General features: G+C 28.1%; 4 protein-coding genes across 6 annotated transcripts; 2 read left to right on the top strand and 2 right to left on the bottom strand.

The window, feature by feature from the left end:
• Positions 1-1,368: 1,368 nt before the first annotated feature.
• LOC117216698 (ADP-ribose glycohydrolase ARH3-like) lies at positions 1,369-3,311 on the top strand. 2 transcript variants are annotated; one of them, XM_033463629.1, is made up of 6 exons: positions 1,369-1,768; positions 1,861-2,018; positions 2,093-2,311; positions 2,393-2,505; positions 2,568-2,796; positions 2,920-3,311. In XM_033463629.1, exons 1-6 carry the CDS (start codon positions 1,597-1,599, stop codon positions 3,085-3,087), a joined length of 1,059 nt encoding a protein of 352 aa, XP_033319520.1. In that variant the 5' UTR covers positions 1,369-1,596; the 3' UTR covers positions 3,088-3,311. The 2 variants fall into 2 exon arrangements, with proteins under 2 accessions (XP_033319520.1, XP_033319522.1); XM_033463631.1 differs by having other exon boundaries at positions 1,629-1,768; positions 1,875-2,018.
• Positions 3,312-3,540: 229 nt separating this feature from the next.
• Positions 3,541-6,226, top strand: LOC117216535 (rabenosyn-5). The gene is made up of 7 exons (XM_033463296.1): positions 3,541-3,823; positions 3,983-4,108; positions 4,331-4,471; positions 4,538-4,699; positions 4,780-5,131; positions 5,248-5,635; positions 5,725-6,226. The coding sequence occupies exons 1-7, from the start codon at positions 3,688-3,690 to the stop codon at positions 5,950-5,952; spliced, it is 1,533 nt and encodes a 510-aa protein (XP_033319187.1). The 5' UTR covers positions 3,541-3,687; the 3' UTR covers positions 5,953-6,226.
• A 418-nt stretch (positions 6,227-6,644) lies between these two features.
• On the bottom strand, positions 6,645-8,132 carry LOC117216542 (protein Tube). The gene is made up of 4 exons (XM_033463309.1): positions 8,037-8,132; positions 7,753-7,936; positions 7,474-7,637; positions 6,645-7,400 (listed from the first exon to the last, which is right to left on the bottom strand). The coding sequence occupies exons 2-4, from the start codon at positions 7,920-7,922 to the stop codon at positions 6,697-6,699; spliced, it is 1,038 nt and encodes a 345-aa protein (XP_033319200.1). The 5' UTR covers positions 7,923-7,936; positions 8,037-8,132; the 3' UTR covers positions 6,645-6,696.
• A 284-nt stretch (positions 8,133-8,416) lies between these two features.
• Positions 8,417-11,304, bottom strand: LOC117215626 (asparagine synthetase domain-containing protein 1). Of its 2 annotated transcripts, none has more exons than XM_033462026.1 (6): positions 11,079-11,304; positions 10,783-10,983; positions 9,753-10,673; positions 9,259-9,671; positions 8,984-9,186; positions 8,417-8,913 (listed from the first exon to the last, which is right to left on the bottom strand). In XM_033462026.1, the coding sequence occupies exons 1-5, from the start codon at positions 11,139-11,141 to the stop codon at positions 9,012-9,014; spliced, it is 1,773 nt and encodes a 590-aa protein (XP_033317917.1). In that variant the 5' UTR covers positions 11,142-11,304; the 3' UTR covers positions 8,417-8,913; positions 8,984-9,011. The 2 variants fall into 2 exon arrangements, with proteins under 2 accessions (XP_033317917.1, XP_033317908.1); XM_033462017.1 differs by having other exon boundaries at positions 9,005-9,186.
• Between the last annotated feature and the right edge of the window lie 12 nt (positions 11,305-11,316).

Raw genomic sequence — 11,316 nt, 5'->3', positions numbered from 1 at the left:
CTCCATCAGATGGTTTGGTTATATTGTTATGTTATTTAACAACAGAAAGAATATATACATGTGTCTTCGTATCTTCTGAAATTATGTTTATTTAACCATATTCCTCTTGATTTTATGATCGTATCGATTTTTGTACCTTTTGAAATTATAAATGTACTAAGGAGAGATTTGTTTAATTAATAGCGCTTTCCCCTTTCACTAGATGGTTTGAATATTGTTAACTGACTACTTGTTTCTTCCTCTTATTTCTCCTCGTATGAAATATTTGATCTTTAATGGCCTAAGTCAATATACCTATTTATAAAATATCGGGGAAGCCGATCTATAATCGAAAAATACATAATTTTATCGAAAGAATATACAATTAGATTTTTTAATCATCCTATATATTTAAAAATTTTTCTTTTTATACAGAAAGATATTGAACCACATTCTTTGAATAAAATAAAATCAAAATATTGTAATAAATTTTTTGTTTAAAATATTTAAAGCATTTTAGAATAATTAAGAATATTTTTTTATGTTATATTATCTTCTCTTTTGTGAGCGATCTCTGCAATAATGTTATTTCTTGATGCAAATAGGACATACATCCAAGCACAATTATTCTATTATAAATAAAATTATATCGGAAAGTTACCAACACATAATACCATCAACATACAAGCTTTACCAAAATTTAATACATGCTACTTTCGTCCCTAATAATAAGCTAATTAAAGTCGCATCTTATTTTTATTATTTCTTTTTGTATTATAAATATAAGAAAAACAAACTTATGAAAAAAAATTTATAAAATTTTCTCAATTCATATCGGATATAATTTAAACAGAACATTAAGAAATAAACTATAAAAACTATAATTTCATAAAATAACTGGTAAAAGAATGGAAAATTTGATTAGTATCATGAAGATTGATTTGCAAAATTGGATACTAATTTTTTAAAATGCAATGCACTACAATTATAAAAAGATTGCTTCGGAAAATTGCAATTCGACTAATAATCGATAAATTATTAAATTTCATTATATGTTAAATGCGCACTGTCATCGACTTTATTGCATAAAAATCAGAAGGATATATGAAAATTAATTTTTTTACGAGTTGAAATGATATAATAACGGATTACATTTCATTTATATTATTTATATTAAAAAAAACAAAACTAAATTTCGATTTATTGATTCAATTTGTACTGATTTAGATTAGTAGTAGCAGTAGTTATAATTTCTTATTATAACTATGACAGTATATGTAATAACATTCATTGACTTTTTATTTTAAATTTCTCTTACGAACTTACAAGCAGAGACATCTTACCGTACCGGTAAATAACTTGATATGTATGTATATGTATATATAATCAAGTGTGGTATAAAGTATAATAAAATGTCCATAAGTTAAGTGATCAGATTAATATTTACATTATTTTTATTACAACTATCTTTTTTATCTTTATCATTATTTATCTGAGTAATCGACATTCGTAACATAATATTTACTTTGATATCACTTTAAACATCATATTAAGTCTTACATCAAAGTGTTCGCAAACCCGCAAATTTAGTTAAAGGGTTTGTGGTGCAAGAAGGTTATGGCAAAAATGGATTTATCATTATTAAAAAGCAAATTTCGCGGTACAATGCTTGGTGCTTTAATCGGCGATTGCACTGGTAGCCCTTATGATAGCGGCGATCAGTTAACAAGCGGCATGAAATTAGTTTTACAAAAATCATTTAATAAACTGGAAGGTCCACCATTCAAAGGTATGTATTTAAAAAAGTCATCATTCTATAAAATAATATAAAATTTAGAAATAATAGTATTTTTCTATAGAACATTTTTTTTAATTCTATAGCACCTGTCATGCAGTTTACAGATGATTCTGCTATGACTTACTCTTTGGCTAAATCTCTGGTTGACCAGAAGGAATTAGACGTTGTTGATGTTGCAAAAAGATTTGTTAAAAGTTATTACCAAGAACCTAATCGAGGCTATGGTATGGGTGTTGTAACGGTATGATGTTACATCTATCATAATTTTGTAATCCTGACACAGAGATTAATTCCGAGATTCAAATTTTGTTAAAGGTATTTCAAAAATTACGGGGTAACAAATTTGCAGACATTGTAAGTCCAGCCAAAGAGCAGTTTAATGGACAAGGGTCATGGGGAAATGGTGGTGCAATGAGAATTGCACCTATTGCACTATTCTCATATCAAAACTATGATAAACTTTTAGATACAGTTAGGAAAGTGACTCAGATTACTCATACTCATAAAGTTGGAATAGATGGAGCTATTTTGCAAGTAATTGTGCTTATAAATTCATTAACATGTTATAGTCTCATTGAGTAATTATAATCCAAATATATTTTTATTATTTTTCAGGCAACAGCAATTTATCAAAGTCTGCATTTAAATCCAAATGAAGAATTAAATGTAACAAATTTTATTGATGATTTGATTCATAAAATGGACCAAATAGAAAAAGATGAAGAAGGGTAACATACAGATAATACAATTTTAAAAATTATTGTTTGTTTAAAATGTTTATTTTTCGCAGATTAGGTTTGTCAGAACCGCAACCATACAAAGTACAGCTATGTATGGTAAAATCACTAATATCTGAAGGTAGTGAAGGCTCACACGATGAAAAAGTGATACAAAAGTTGGGAAATAGTGTTGCAGCTTTGTATTCAGTACCTACTGCAATATTTTGTTTTTTAAGAGCACAAAAACCAATCACGGGTATACAGACAGATAATCCTTTCAGAAGAGCAGTTCAATATGCTGTAAATACAATATATTACCTCTCTGAGTAAAATAATGATAAAGATTAATGATTATGATTATTAATATCAATGATTTTTTCTCTTTAATTAAAAATTATACATAAAACAAAAATTACTTTTCAGATCAGTTTAGGTGGTGATACAGATACCATTGGTAGTATGACTGGAGCGATAGCCGGTGCATATTATGGAGAAGAAAAAATTAGTAGTAATCTTTTACAGCATTGTGAAGCCTCAGAGGAATTTCGGATTTTAGGCGATAAACTACTTGAATTGTCGATAACGCAATAGAAATTTCCTTTTATTTACACACAAGATCAAATGTAATAACTGTTTTATTTTTAATAAGAATCTTGTAGAAATGTAATTATCATTAAGACTGTCTTTGTTAACTACTCAATTATTGCTAAGTTATTCGTGAAATATTTTTATGAGAGATTTATAACATCTTATGTACCTATAGCTATTATGAATTTGTACATTTATCGAATAAATGATCTGTACAATCTTTTAAATAGTTTTAATTATTCTTAAAATTACAAGAAAGTATTTTATATGTATAATGCAAATACTTTCTAATTAATAATAGAACACAATGTCCAGAAATAAAATATTAATTGTCCAAGGTTTTTATCCAAATAAATCATGGAAATAGGTCAGAAAATTAATTTTAAAAATTAACTTTTATTAAGCTTTTATTAATTAACTTTTATTAAGAATTATGTAAAAGAAATTTGACATTTCTCTCAGCTGATAGGATTCAATATGGCTGCTCAGAAAACATGTTGCTTATCCACGATTGAAGAGACGCCTACAAATGATTTCTGTGGAGTATAAGTTAAGAAGAAATTACAAAAAAAGATAGAAATCCTTTAAATATAAAATTTTACAATGGCTGGCTGCGAGGAAGTATTAGAAGGATTTATTTGTCCAATATGTATGACCGATTTCAAAGCACCTAATCAATTAACGAAACATTTCGAGGATTTTCATAAAGATGATCCAGAAATTTTGAAGTCGCTTAAAGGTAAAACTTCAAACTTTCATAATTATCCTTAAATCTTATAATCTTATAAATATACCTCTTTAATCTTTATTAAACAAACATATTAATGGGTTATAAAAATTGATAATGTATTTTAAAAGTAAGTGTGTCACAAATATTTAAATCATTTTATTTTTCTAGATCTTTTTGGTAAGGCTAAAAAGAAGATTTTAAAGCAAGATGAAATGTCAGATTCCTTTGCAAATAGTATACCATCAACTACTAGGCAACGTAGCCCAGAACTTAATTGGGGACCTCAAGAAATAGGTACTGACAAAGAGAAAATCCTCTTTGATATTGATTTATGTTAAAAAATTTAATATTACAAGAATTTTACTTTGAAGAAAAGAAATTTATAATACACTGGAGAAGATAACAGAAATATATTCAAGCTATCTTTTAAAAAGTTAACAAAAGATCTGTAGAATTTAAAATGATTTATAAATCCTTTAAAAGAAAACGTTATATAATTGTACTAATAATTTTCAGGTGCAATGACGTCACATACAAACTACTTTAAAGAAGTAAGAAATATGAGATTGGAGCGTTACTCTACAGAAACAAATAAACTTCTCATAAGACTAGACAAATTATTAAACAATTTACCATCTGATCCAGTTGATAGAAAAGGTAGAATACAAATTTTATTATTTATTTTACAAAAAAAATTAACATATTTTACTTTTTTTATGATAGTTCATGAACGCACCATTGTGCCATGGATAGATGAAAAAGATGTAAAATTATGCCCTACTTGTGCAAAAAGTTTTCATGTCGCAAGAAGAAAACATCATTGTAGACTTTGTGGAGCTGTTATGTGTCACAATTGTACAATATTTCTATCTTTACAAGATGCAAGTTGGTAGTTTCAAAATTATTAAAAGAAAAAGATATTGGAAAATAAATTTTTATAGAAATCTAATTCCTTACGTTTACAGGAAAAATGACAAGTCCTGTTTCTGTACAAGATGATTCAGCAGTATCTCCTACTTCCGAACGACCAATTTCGGAACGTTTAGTACGTGCGGGTATTGGTCTTACAAAATTGGCGAGGTCACCATCCAGTGGTAGTTTAAATAGTGTACTATCCTTGGTTAACGATTCAACAGGTAGTGAGCAGCATTTTAGAATTTGTACGCACTGTGCGAATCTGCTTGATGCGAGAGAAAAACAAAAAGCAAAACATTTTGATAAACCAATAGTATGCCAATTTTATGAAAAGCTGAGGGCATATATGGAAGAAGCTTCGCAACACGTGAAAATGTACAACAAAATGTGGGAATCCTTAAAGTACGTGGTCCAATAATTGTAAAATGGGCATTCGTAACACTATAAAATTTGTGTACAATTTTATATTGCTCCTAGCACAAAATTACTCGTACGAAGTTAAGAGATATGTTTTTCAGTGAGGGGGAATCCACATATAATTTAGAAGATGCTCAAGCTTTAAGAAATAAGATCGCAAAGTTAGGCGAGAATATAGATTTAATTAGCAAAAGAATTTCAGTACTCGGAATGAGATGCGTAGAAAATCCTCCGCAGGATCAAGAACTTCGATTGCATCATATGGTTAGAGTGTCTGCAATGATCTTTTTGAAAGAAGAATTATTGAGCGTGCAAGCTTTACCTTCAGAAGAGAGATACGCGGAATTACAGAAGGAACGACAAAGACGTATAGAAGCTAGAATTGCGTATGAAAGACAATTAGAAGAAGAACAAAGAGAAAGACCGAAAGAGCAACGTAAAAGGGAGACATGGAACCTCGAAGTTCGACCCATTATGAAAGAAAATCAGGTGATATTAATTTATTGAATAAACGGAAAAAAAGTTTTATCAAAAACCCCTATTCTTAATATAATACCATTGATGTCATGTTCACATAGCCAAATGTGGTACTAGATCAATCACAAGGTTGGGGTCCATCTAGTGTCACTCCCATAATGCCATCTTCTATGGATCCTATAATTGAGCAAATGAGTAATCTTCGAGCTTACATTAAGCAAGCTAAAGCAGATTGCAGATATGATGAGGTTGCAACGTTAGAACGCAATCTTAAAGAGCTCCAAAGCGCCTACTTCACAATGAGAGAAAGTAATAACAGTGATGGATAAAGTATATACATATCTGCATTTTTTATTAGGTAATTCTGTATTTCTTATCGGGTTTAAATAAGACTTAATAAACCTTCCCATTATATCGAAAGCTTCACTTATCACTGCATCCATTTCACGTATTATTGCACAACGTGATGTACTTTAAAAGTTCCTTTGCATTCATGAATTTAATTATAAATATCATGATGATATTTCGTAATGTATACATTTAATATACTAAATTATTATTGTATATATTAATATTGAAAAATATACATGATTTTTAATACAATATTATTGTTATTTATTTAATTTCGGTTCTACAGCCCAGAAATGTATCTGGTTTTAGAATATTATCTGAAATTCACACATATTTACATATTTCTCACGCTTGACTTCATACAAAGTTCATAAAACTAAATATTTCTTATATATGTATATATATGTATATTATAGTTCAAACTTCTCTTAACATATATATTTGTAAAAACTATAATATGGATTTTTAATATAATATTTATTTGTACACTGTAGCTTTTAAATAAACCATATGTATATATATGCATAAGGTAAGAATAATGGGACGGTATGCCTTTTCATGAAAAATTAATCTACCTAAATCACAGTTTAATTTTCTCTTTACAAATATTTTATAAAAATATGTATTTATAAATAATTCTCATCATTTTGGAATGTTAGATGTTTCATAAATGAAAAAAGTATAAAATATGTATATAGTTACTAAAACAATTAAATCCTGCGTTATTCATTATATTCTAGTACTGTAACTGGTAATTCTTTCGAGCTCAATGCATTTTGCACTATATTCGTGTTATTTTCGAGACTGCATGTACTATCAGAGTAACGAAGATCAACAATACATTGCGGTAATTCGGTAGAAGATATTTCGTTTTCATCAATATTTCTACTGGATAAATGTAATGAATCCTTTGTTTCGTAATTGGTTAAAATTTCATTTGACGAAATTGTATTATTCAAAAATACAGGAAGTTCTTTTGATAATACTTCTTGATATAATTTCATTTGTTCTGCAGATTGTCCAAACTGATTTAAAAGAACTGGCAATTCACCAGATGATATTTCTTGTTGCTTGAGTACTTGTTCTTGTTTTCTACATTCTTGTACGTTTTCTTCACTACTAAATTTCATCAAATCTGACATTTGTGCATTTAATGTTCCTTCATCATTTTCTAATTGCTTTTTGTTGTGTTTCCCTTTTGAAGAAATCAATTGTGTTGACTGCATATTTCTTTCCAAAGAACCATCATTCATTACATTAGGATTAACTGTTTCATTGTCATCAACTTGTGTAGGTAATTCAAATATCAAAGATTCATTAAAATTAAAATTTTCAAGTTCCTCCTTATCTTCCAATAATTTCTTTATTTCGTTAGAGATATCTACAGGTGCTGCAGGTCCGTATTGTGGCCGTTTTGGAAGTTCCTCTAAAAAAAAAAGTAAGAACTTTATTTAAGTTACAGTAATTATATACTTTATAGCAATATTTTTTTATTATACCATTTAGTAGTTCTCCAGCAACATAATCTGCAGCTCTAAATAACTGAGCTTTTGTTAAAAGGCTTAATAAATAACCCAATGTTGGTCTCCTTTTACCAATTGTCCCCCACTCTGATAAAAATAATTCTGCTGCATTTCCTTGCTGTGCAGCTTGCTCAATCATACTATAAAAGTTTAAACAATAATAAATGAGAAACGTAGTTTACTTTATATTAAGTATAATAAAATATTATAATAAAAGTACAATACAATTTTTAATTGATATTTGCTACTGTATACCTAAAATGTTCAACATTAAATTTTGGCAGATTAGAACCATTATCCTTTGGTATAATTGCCATTAACTTTTTCCATGAATCCTGTATACTTAATATTTGTCCCAGTTTATATAATTCCGCAGGCCTTAATTTTCGTATCTCTGTGTCGAAGCAAATTGTACTTTGCGACATTATGCTTATAAATCCTTCAATTTTTATGAAACGTAAATAAAAATGGGCAGTACAGTAGAAATAAACTTATATTAATTCAGCAATAAAACTGGAAAATAGTTTCTAACGACTTGCGATTTTTTAACCTCAATTCCTTGAATTTTCATACATAATTACGGATATATGGTCACATGGCTAACGACCACTATAGAGAAAGACAGAAAGGTATATTTCTCTCTCTCTCTCTCTCTGTTGATCTTATTATCCATTAGTATATAAGGATAAACAATAAATAATAATAAAAATATTAGTATATAATAAACATACTATCCATTAGTATGTAAGTAATAATTATTTTTCAAGATTCACTTTTAGGTTTACATTATTTCTACTACAGTTCACTTAAATTAAAAATAGAAGATATAATATGTAATTTCAAAAATATACATATAAAATATAAACTTCGGGGAAAATGATATAAGGAAGCACATATTAAATTTAGAATATTTGAAAAATTTGTTATTGAAATATTTTATTTTTATGTTCTGTAAAAAGATTGGTATATAAAATTTATTAAAAAGAATGTCTTTATAAGACACGTGTATACTAATTTGAAGCACAAAAAATACAAGAGCTGCAACACATACAAAATATCACAGTCTTGTTCAAAGTATGCATATTTTGAGGTAGATTATAAACTAAGAAAAATATTGACTGATTCAGTGAAAAAAAGAAACGCTAGTTTTCATTCTCTCTCTCTTTTCTGAACTTGCACATTTCTATTTTTAAGAAATTCACTGAACTATTATTTACACATAGAGGAAAAAGATATTAAGTTTTTCTGCAGTTTTTTCACTTCAGGCACTAACTTTGCATTGTATATTATGAACCTTTCAATGCCCATTACAATTACATTTAATCTTGTTATGAATAATTTGTTAAATGTAATTATATATAAGCATCATTATTTTAATGATTTTAGAATATAAACTCTGTGAATATGAAATAATACCTGAAACATAGGTCATAAGTAATTTCACAATTAACTATACTACAATTAACTAAACATTATATTTACTGACATCAGAAAAAATTGCATATACCATAATTTCATAAGCGATCTGATATATCTTTGGCGTTTTCTTTGCCATTAGCAATTCGAGATCCAAATTGAAAAGCTCTTTTAGGGAAATTGGCTGTATTTCGGAAACCAAGTTTATATGCCACTAAACGTAAAAGTAATTTATCTCCTAATCCAGATGGCATTTTATCTGTTGGATAACACCTATAAATAATTTAATAATATAATTTCTTTTTATTTTTTATTCTTCTTTCTATATTTATTTTACCAATTTACCTTTCCCATGGTTTCAGTTTTTGAACATATTCTACTATGTTTTCATCTAAGTATGGCAGTCTAGATTGTCTTCCATGATCTGATACGATACGGTCATCACGGCCTAAATTTCTTTCAGAGATTCCAGCTAGTTCAATGTTTAGTTCTTGTGTTAAAGCATCCCAACCCTTATGCCTTAATATCGTTCTATGTCTCATATATCCACCAAACAATTCATCTGCACCCATGCCTAAGAGAAGTACTCTACATGGGGATTCATATACATTTGTATTCAAAAGAATTGTGCCCTTTGCTCGACTTGCAAACCACACAGCACAACCTAAGCTTTCATCTAAGATAGTGCATAGTGGATATAGTAAATTACAAATTCGCGATGAACGATATTCCTGCAATTCTGTTTGACTGATGTTTACCTAAAAGAATTAATATAAATTAGTTACTAAGATATCTTTCATTTTTTACGGGTATTTCAAAGTATATTTTGATTGATATACTTCTACAAAATTCCATTTTCGTTTTGGGCAAATCTTTGTAAGCTCTACAAACGTTTGTTTTCCAGTTTTTCTGTCAGGAACATCATATTGGTCCTCCATACTTTGTTTTTCATTATTTGCACTTGATTTCTTAGATGTATTAATAGACTTTTCAAATGCAACATTGATCAAGTCAATAGGTTCATGTTGTGATACATATTTATCAGCAATTAGTGTTAAAATAGCCGAATCCAATCCTCCAGAAAATAATATACCTATTTTTGAATGATTGCATATAACATCTTGTTTCTCTAAAACTAATTTAATACATGTTTTACAGAATTTGGGCTGTTTCTTTACTCTAACTTCCACAGCTTTATAAAGAAGTTTCAATAATCGATTGACTCTTTCAAGGATATCTTTATCTTCTATCAAATATTCTAGTATTTTACAAGAATTTTCCAAACAAGGACTATTTTCCAAATATTCCAAGTCTTTAATATTAGGATGCATATGTAGACACGTTGATACATCTGATTTTAATATAGCTTTTTCAATATCAATATCTACATCCAAACGTGTTTCTAGTGCTTCAATAATATCAGTAAATCGCAAATCTGGCTCCTTCCATGGGTAGCATGTAAAATTCACTCTAGAATTGTTTAAATTCATAACAAAAATTCCAATTGCAGGAATTTCCATAATTCTATTTACATCTTTACTGGCAACAGATGTCAATGTTAAAATATTTTCATCAGTATCCACTTTTAAAAGCAAACTGTGTCTGCCAATAACATCTCTACCAAAATACAAAAGATTTGTAGACTTTTGAAAATATATAAAACTATATGGACCTTGGATTTCTTGGAACACTGACAGTACACTTGAACATGACTGTAGAGCATTTAAGAGCACAATAGTATCACATATATTATCTTGAGCCTAAAACAAATAACATAATCATTCAATAATATTCTATTTTACTACTAGTTACTAGTACATGAAATAGTTATAATATAGTCAATATATTCGCATAATATATAATATTTACCAAATTTCCAGAAAATATATCTCCATTCCAAAGAAGAATATTACCACTCGAATCTATAGCTGGTTGTTCACAAAAATCTGAACCCTGCATCCATAATACAGAAGCAACAAAGTGACCAGACCAAATTGGAGTTAAATTTTCAAATTTCTCAATTAAACCATCAGGACCACGGGCAATTATTAAATTCTTGCAAGCTTCCCACTGAGAGAGAAAAATATTAAATATTATAAATAATATTATAACTTATCAATTACAATCTTTGTTTATGATTATAATGAATATTTCAATAATAGTACCTCATGTGAAATCTCTATACAATTTGCATGGTTTTGTGAAATGTTACAGAATATTCCACACATGGCTATATTGGCATAAACATAACCCTTTATAGTTATAAACCAGTTGGTTTACAAATAAATGTCTTGTTATGTGTATATCTCAAATCATGCTTTATTTAAACATAATCGTACGTATGTTTATATGATATGATGATAATAATATAAAGGTAATATAAAATATGTAAAAATTATGATT

The sequence above is a fragment of the Bombus bifarius genome, unplaced genomic scaffold, assembly GCF_011952205.1.
Source record: "Bombus bifarius isolate JDL3187 unplaced genomic scaffold, Bbif_JDL3187 scf7180000007973, whole genome shotgun sequence".
Taxonomy (NCBI): Eukaryota; Metazoa; Arthropoda; class Insecta; order Hymenoptera; family Apidae; genus Bombus; species Bombus bifarius.
This window is presented reverse-complemented; position numbering and strand designations above follow the sequence as displayed.

Coding starts and splice junctions, on each gene's coding strand:
- LOC117216698 (XM_033463629.1), top strand. CDS start 1,597: ATGGCAAAAATGGATTTATCATTATTAAAAAGCAAATTTCGCGGTACA. Junction 2,019..2,092: donor ATGGTATGGGTGTTGTAACG/GTATGATGTTAC, acceptor ATTTTGTTAAAG/GTATTTCAAAAATTACGGGG. Junction 2,797..2,919: donor GAAGAGCAGTTCAATATGCT/GTAAATACAATA, acceptor ATTACTTTTCAG/ATCAGTTTAGGTGGTGATAC.
- LOC117216535 (XM_033463296.1), top strand. CDS start 3,688: ATGGCTGGCTGCGAGGAAGTATTAGAAGGATTTATTTGTCCAATATGT. Junction 4,472..4,537: donor TGATCCAGTTGATAGAAAAG/GTAGAATACAAA, acceptor TTTTTATGATAG/TTCATGAACGCACCATTGTG. Junction 5,132..5,247: donor AAAATGTGGGAATCCTTAAA/GTACGTGGTCCA, acceptor TATGTTTTTCAG/TGAGGGGGAATCCACATATA.
- LOC117216542 (XM_033463309.1), bottom strand. CDS start 7,922: ATGTCGCAAAGTACAATTTGCTTCGACACAGAGATACGAAAATTAAGG. Junction 7,638..7,752: donor TTTAATGTTGAACATTTTAG/GTATACAGTAGC, acceptor AAACTTTTATAG/TATGATTGAGCAAGCTGCAC. Junction 7,401..7,473: donor TGCTGGAGAACTACTAAATG/GTATAATAAAAA, acceptor TTTTTTTTTTAG/AGGAACTTCCAAAACGGCCA.
- LOC117215626 (XM_033462026.1), bottom strand. CDS start 11,141: ATGTGTGGAATATTCTGTAACATTTCACAAAACCATGCAAATTGTATA. Junction 9,672..9,752: donor GAAAATGGAATTTTGTAGAA/GTATATCAATCA, acceptor TAATTCTTTTAG/GTAAACATCAGTCAAACAGA. Junction 9,187..9,258: donor AAACTGAAACCATGGGAAAG/GTAAATTGGTAA, acceptor AATTATTTATAG/GTGTTATCCAACAGATAAAA.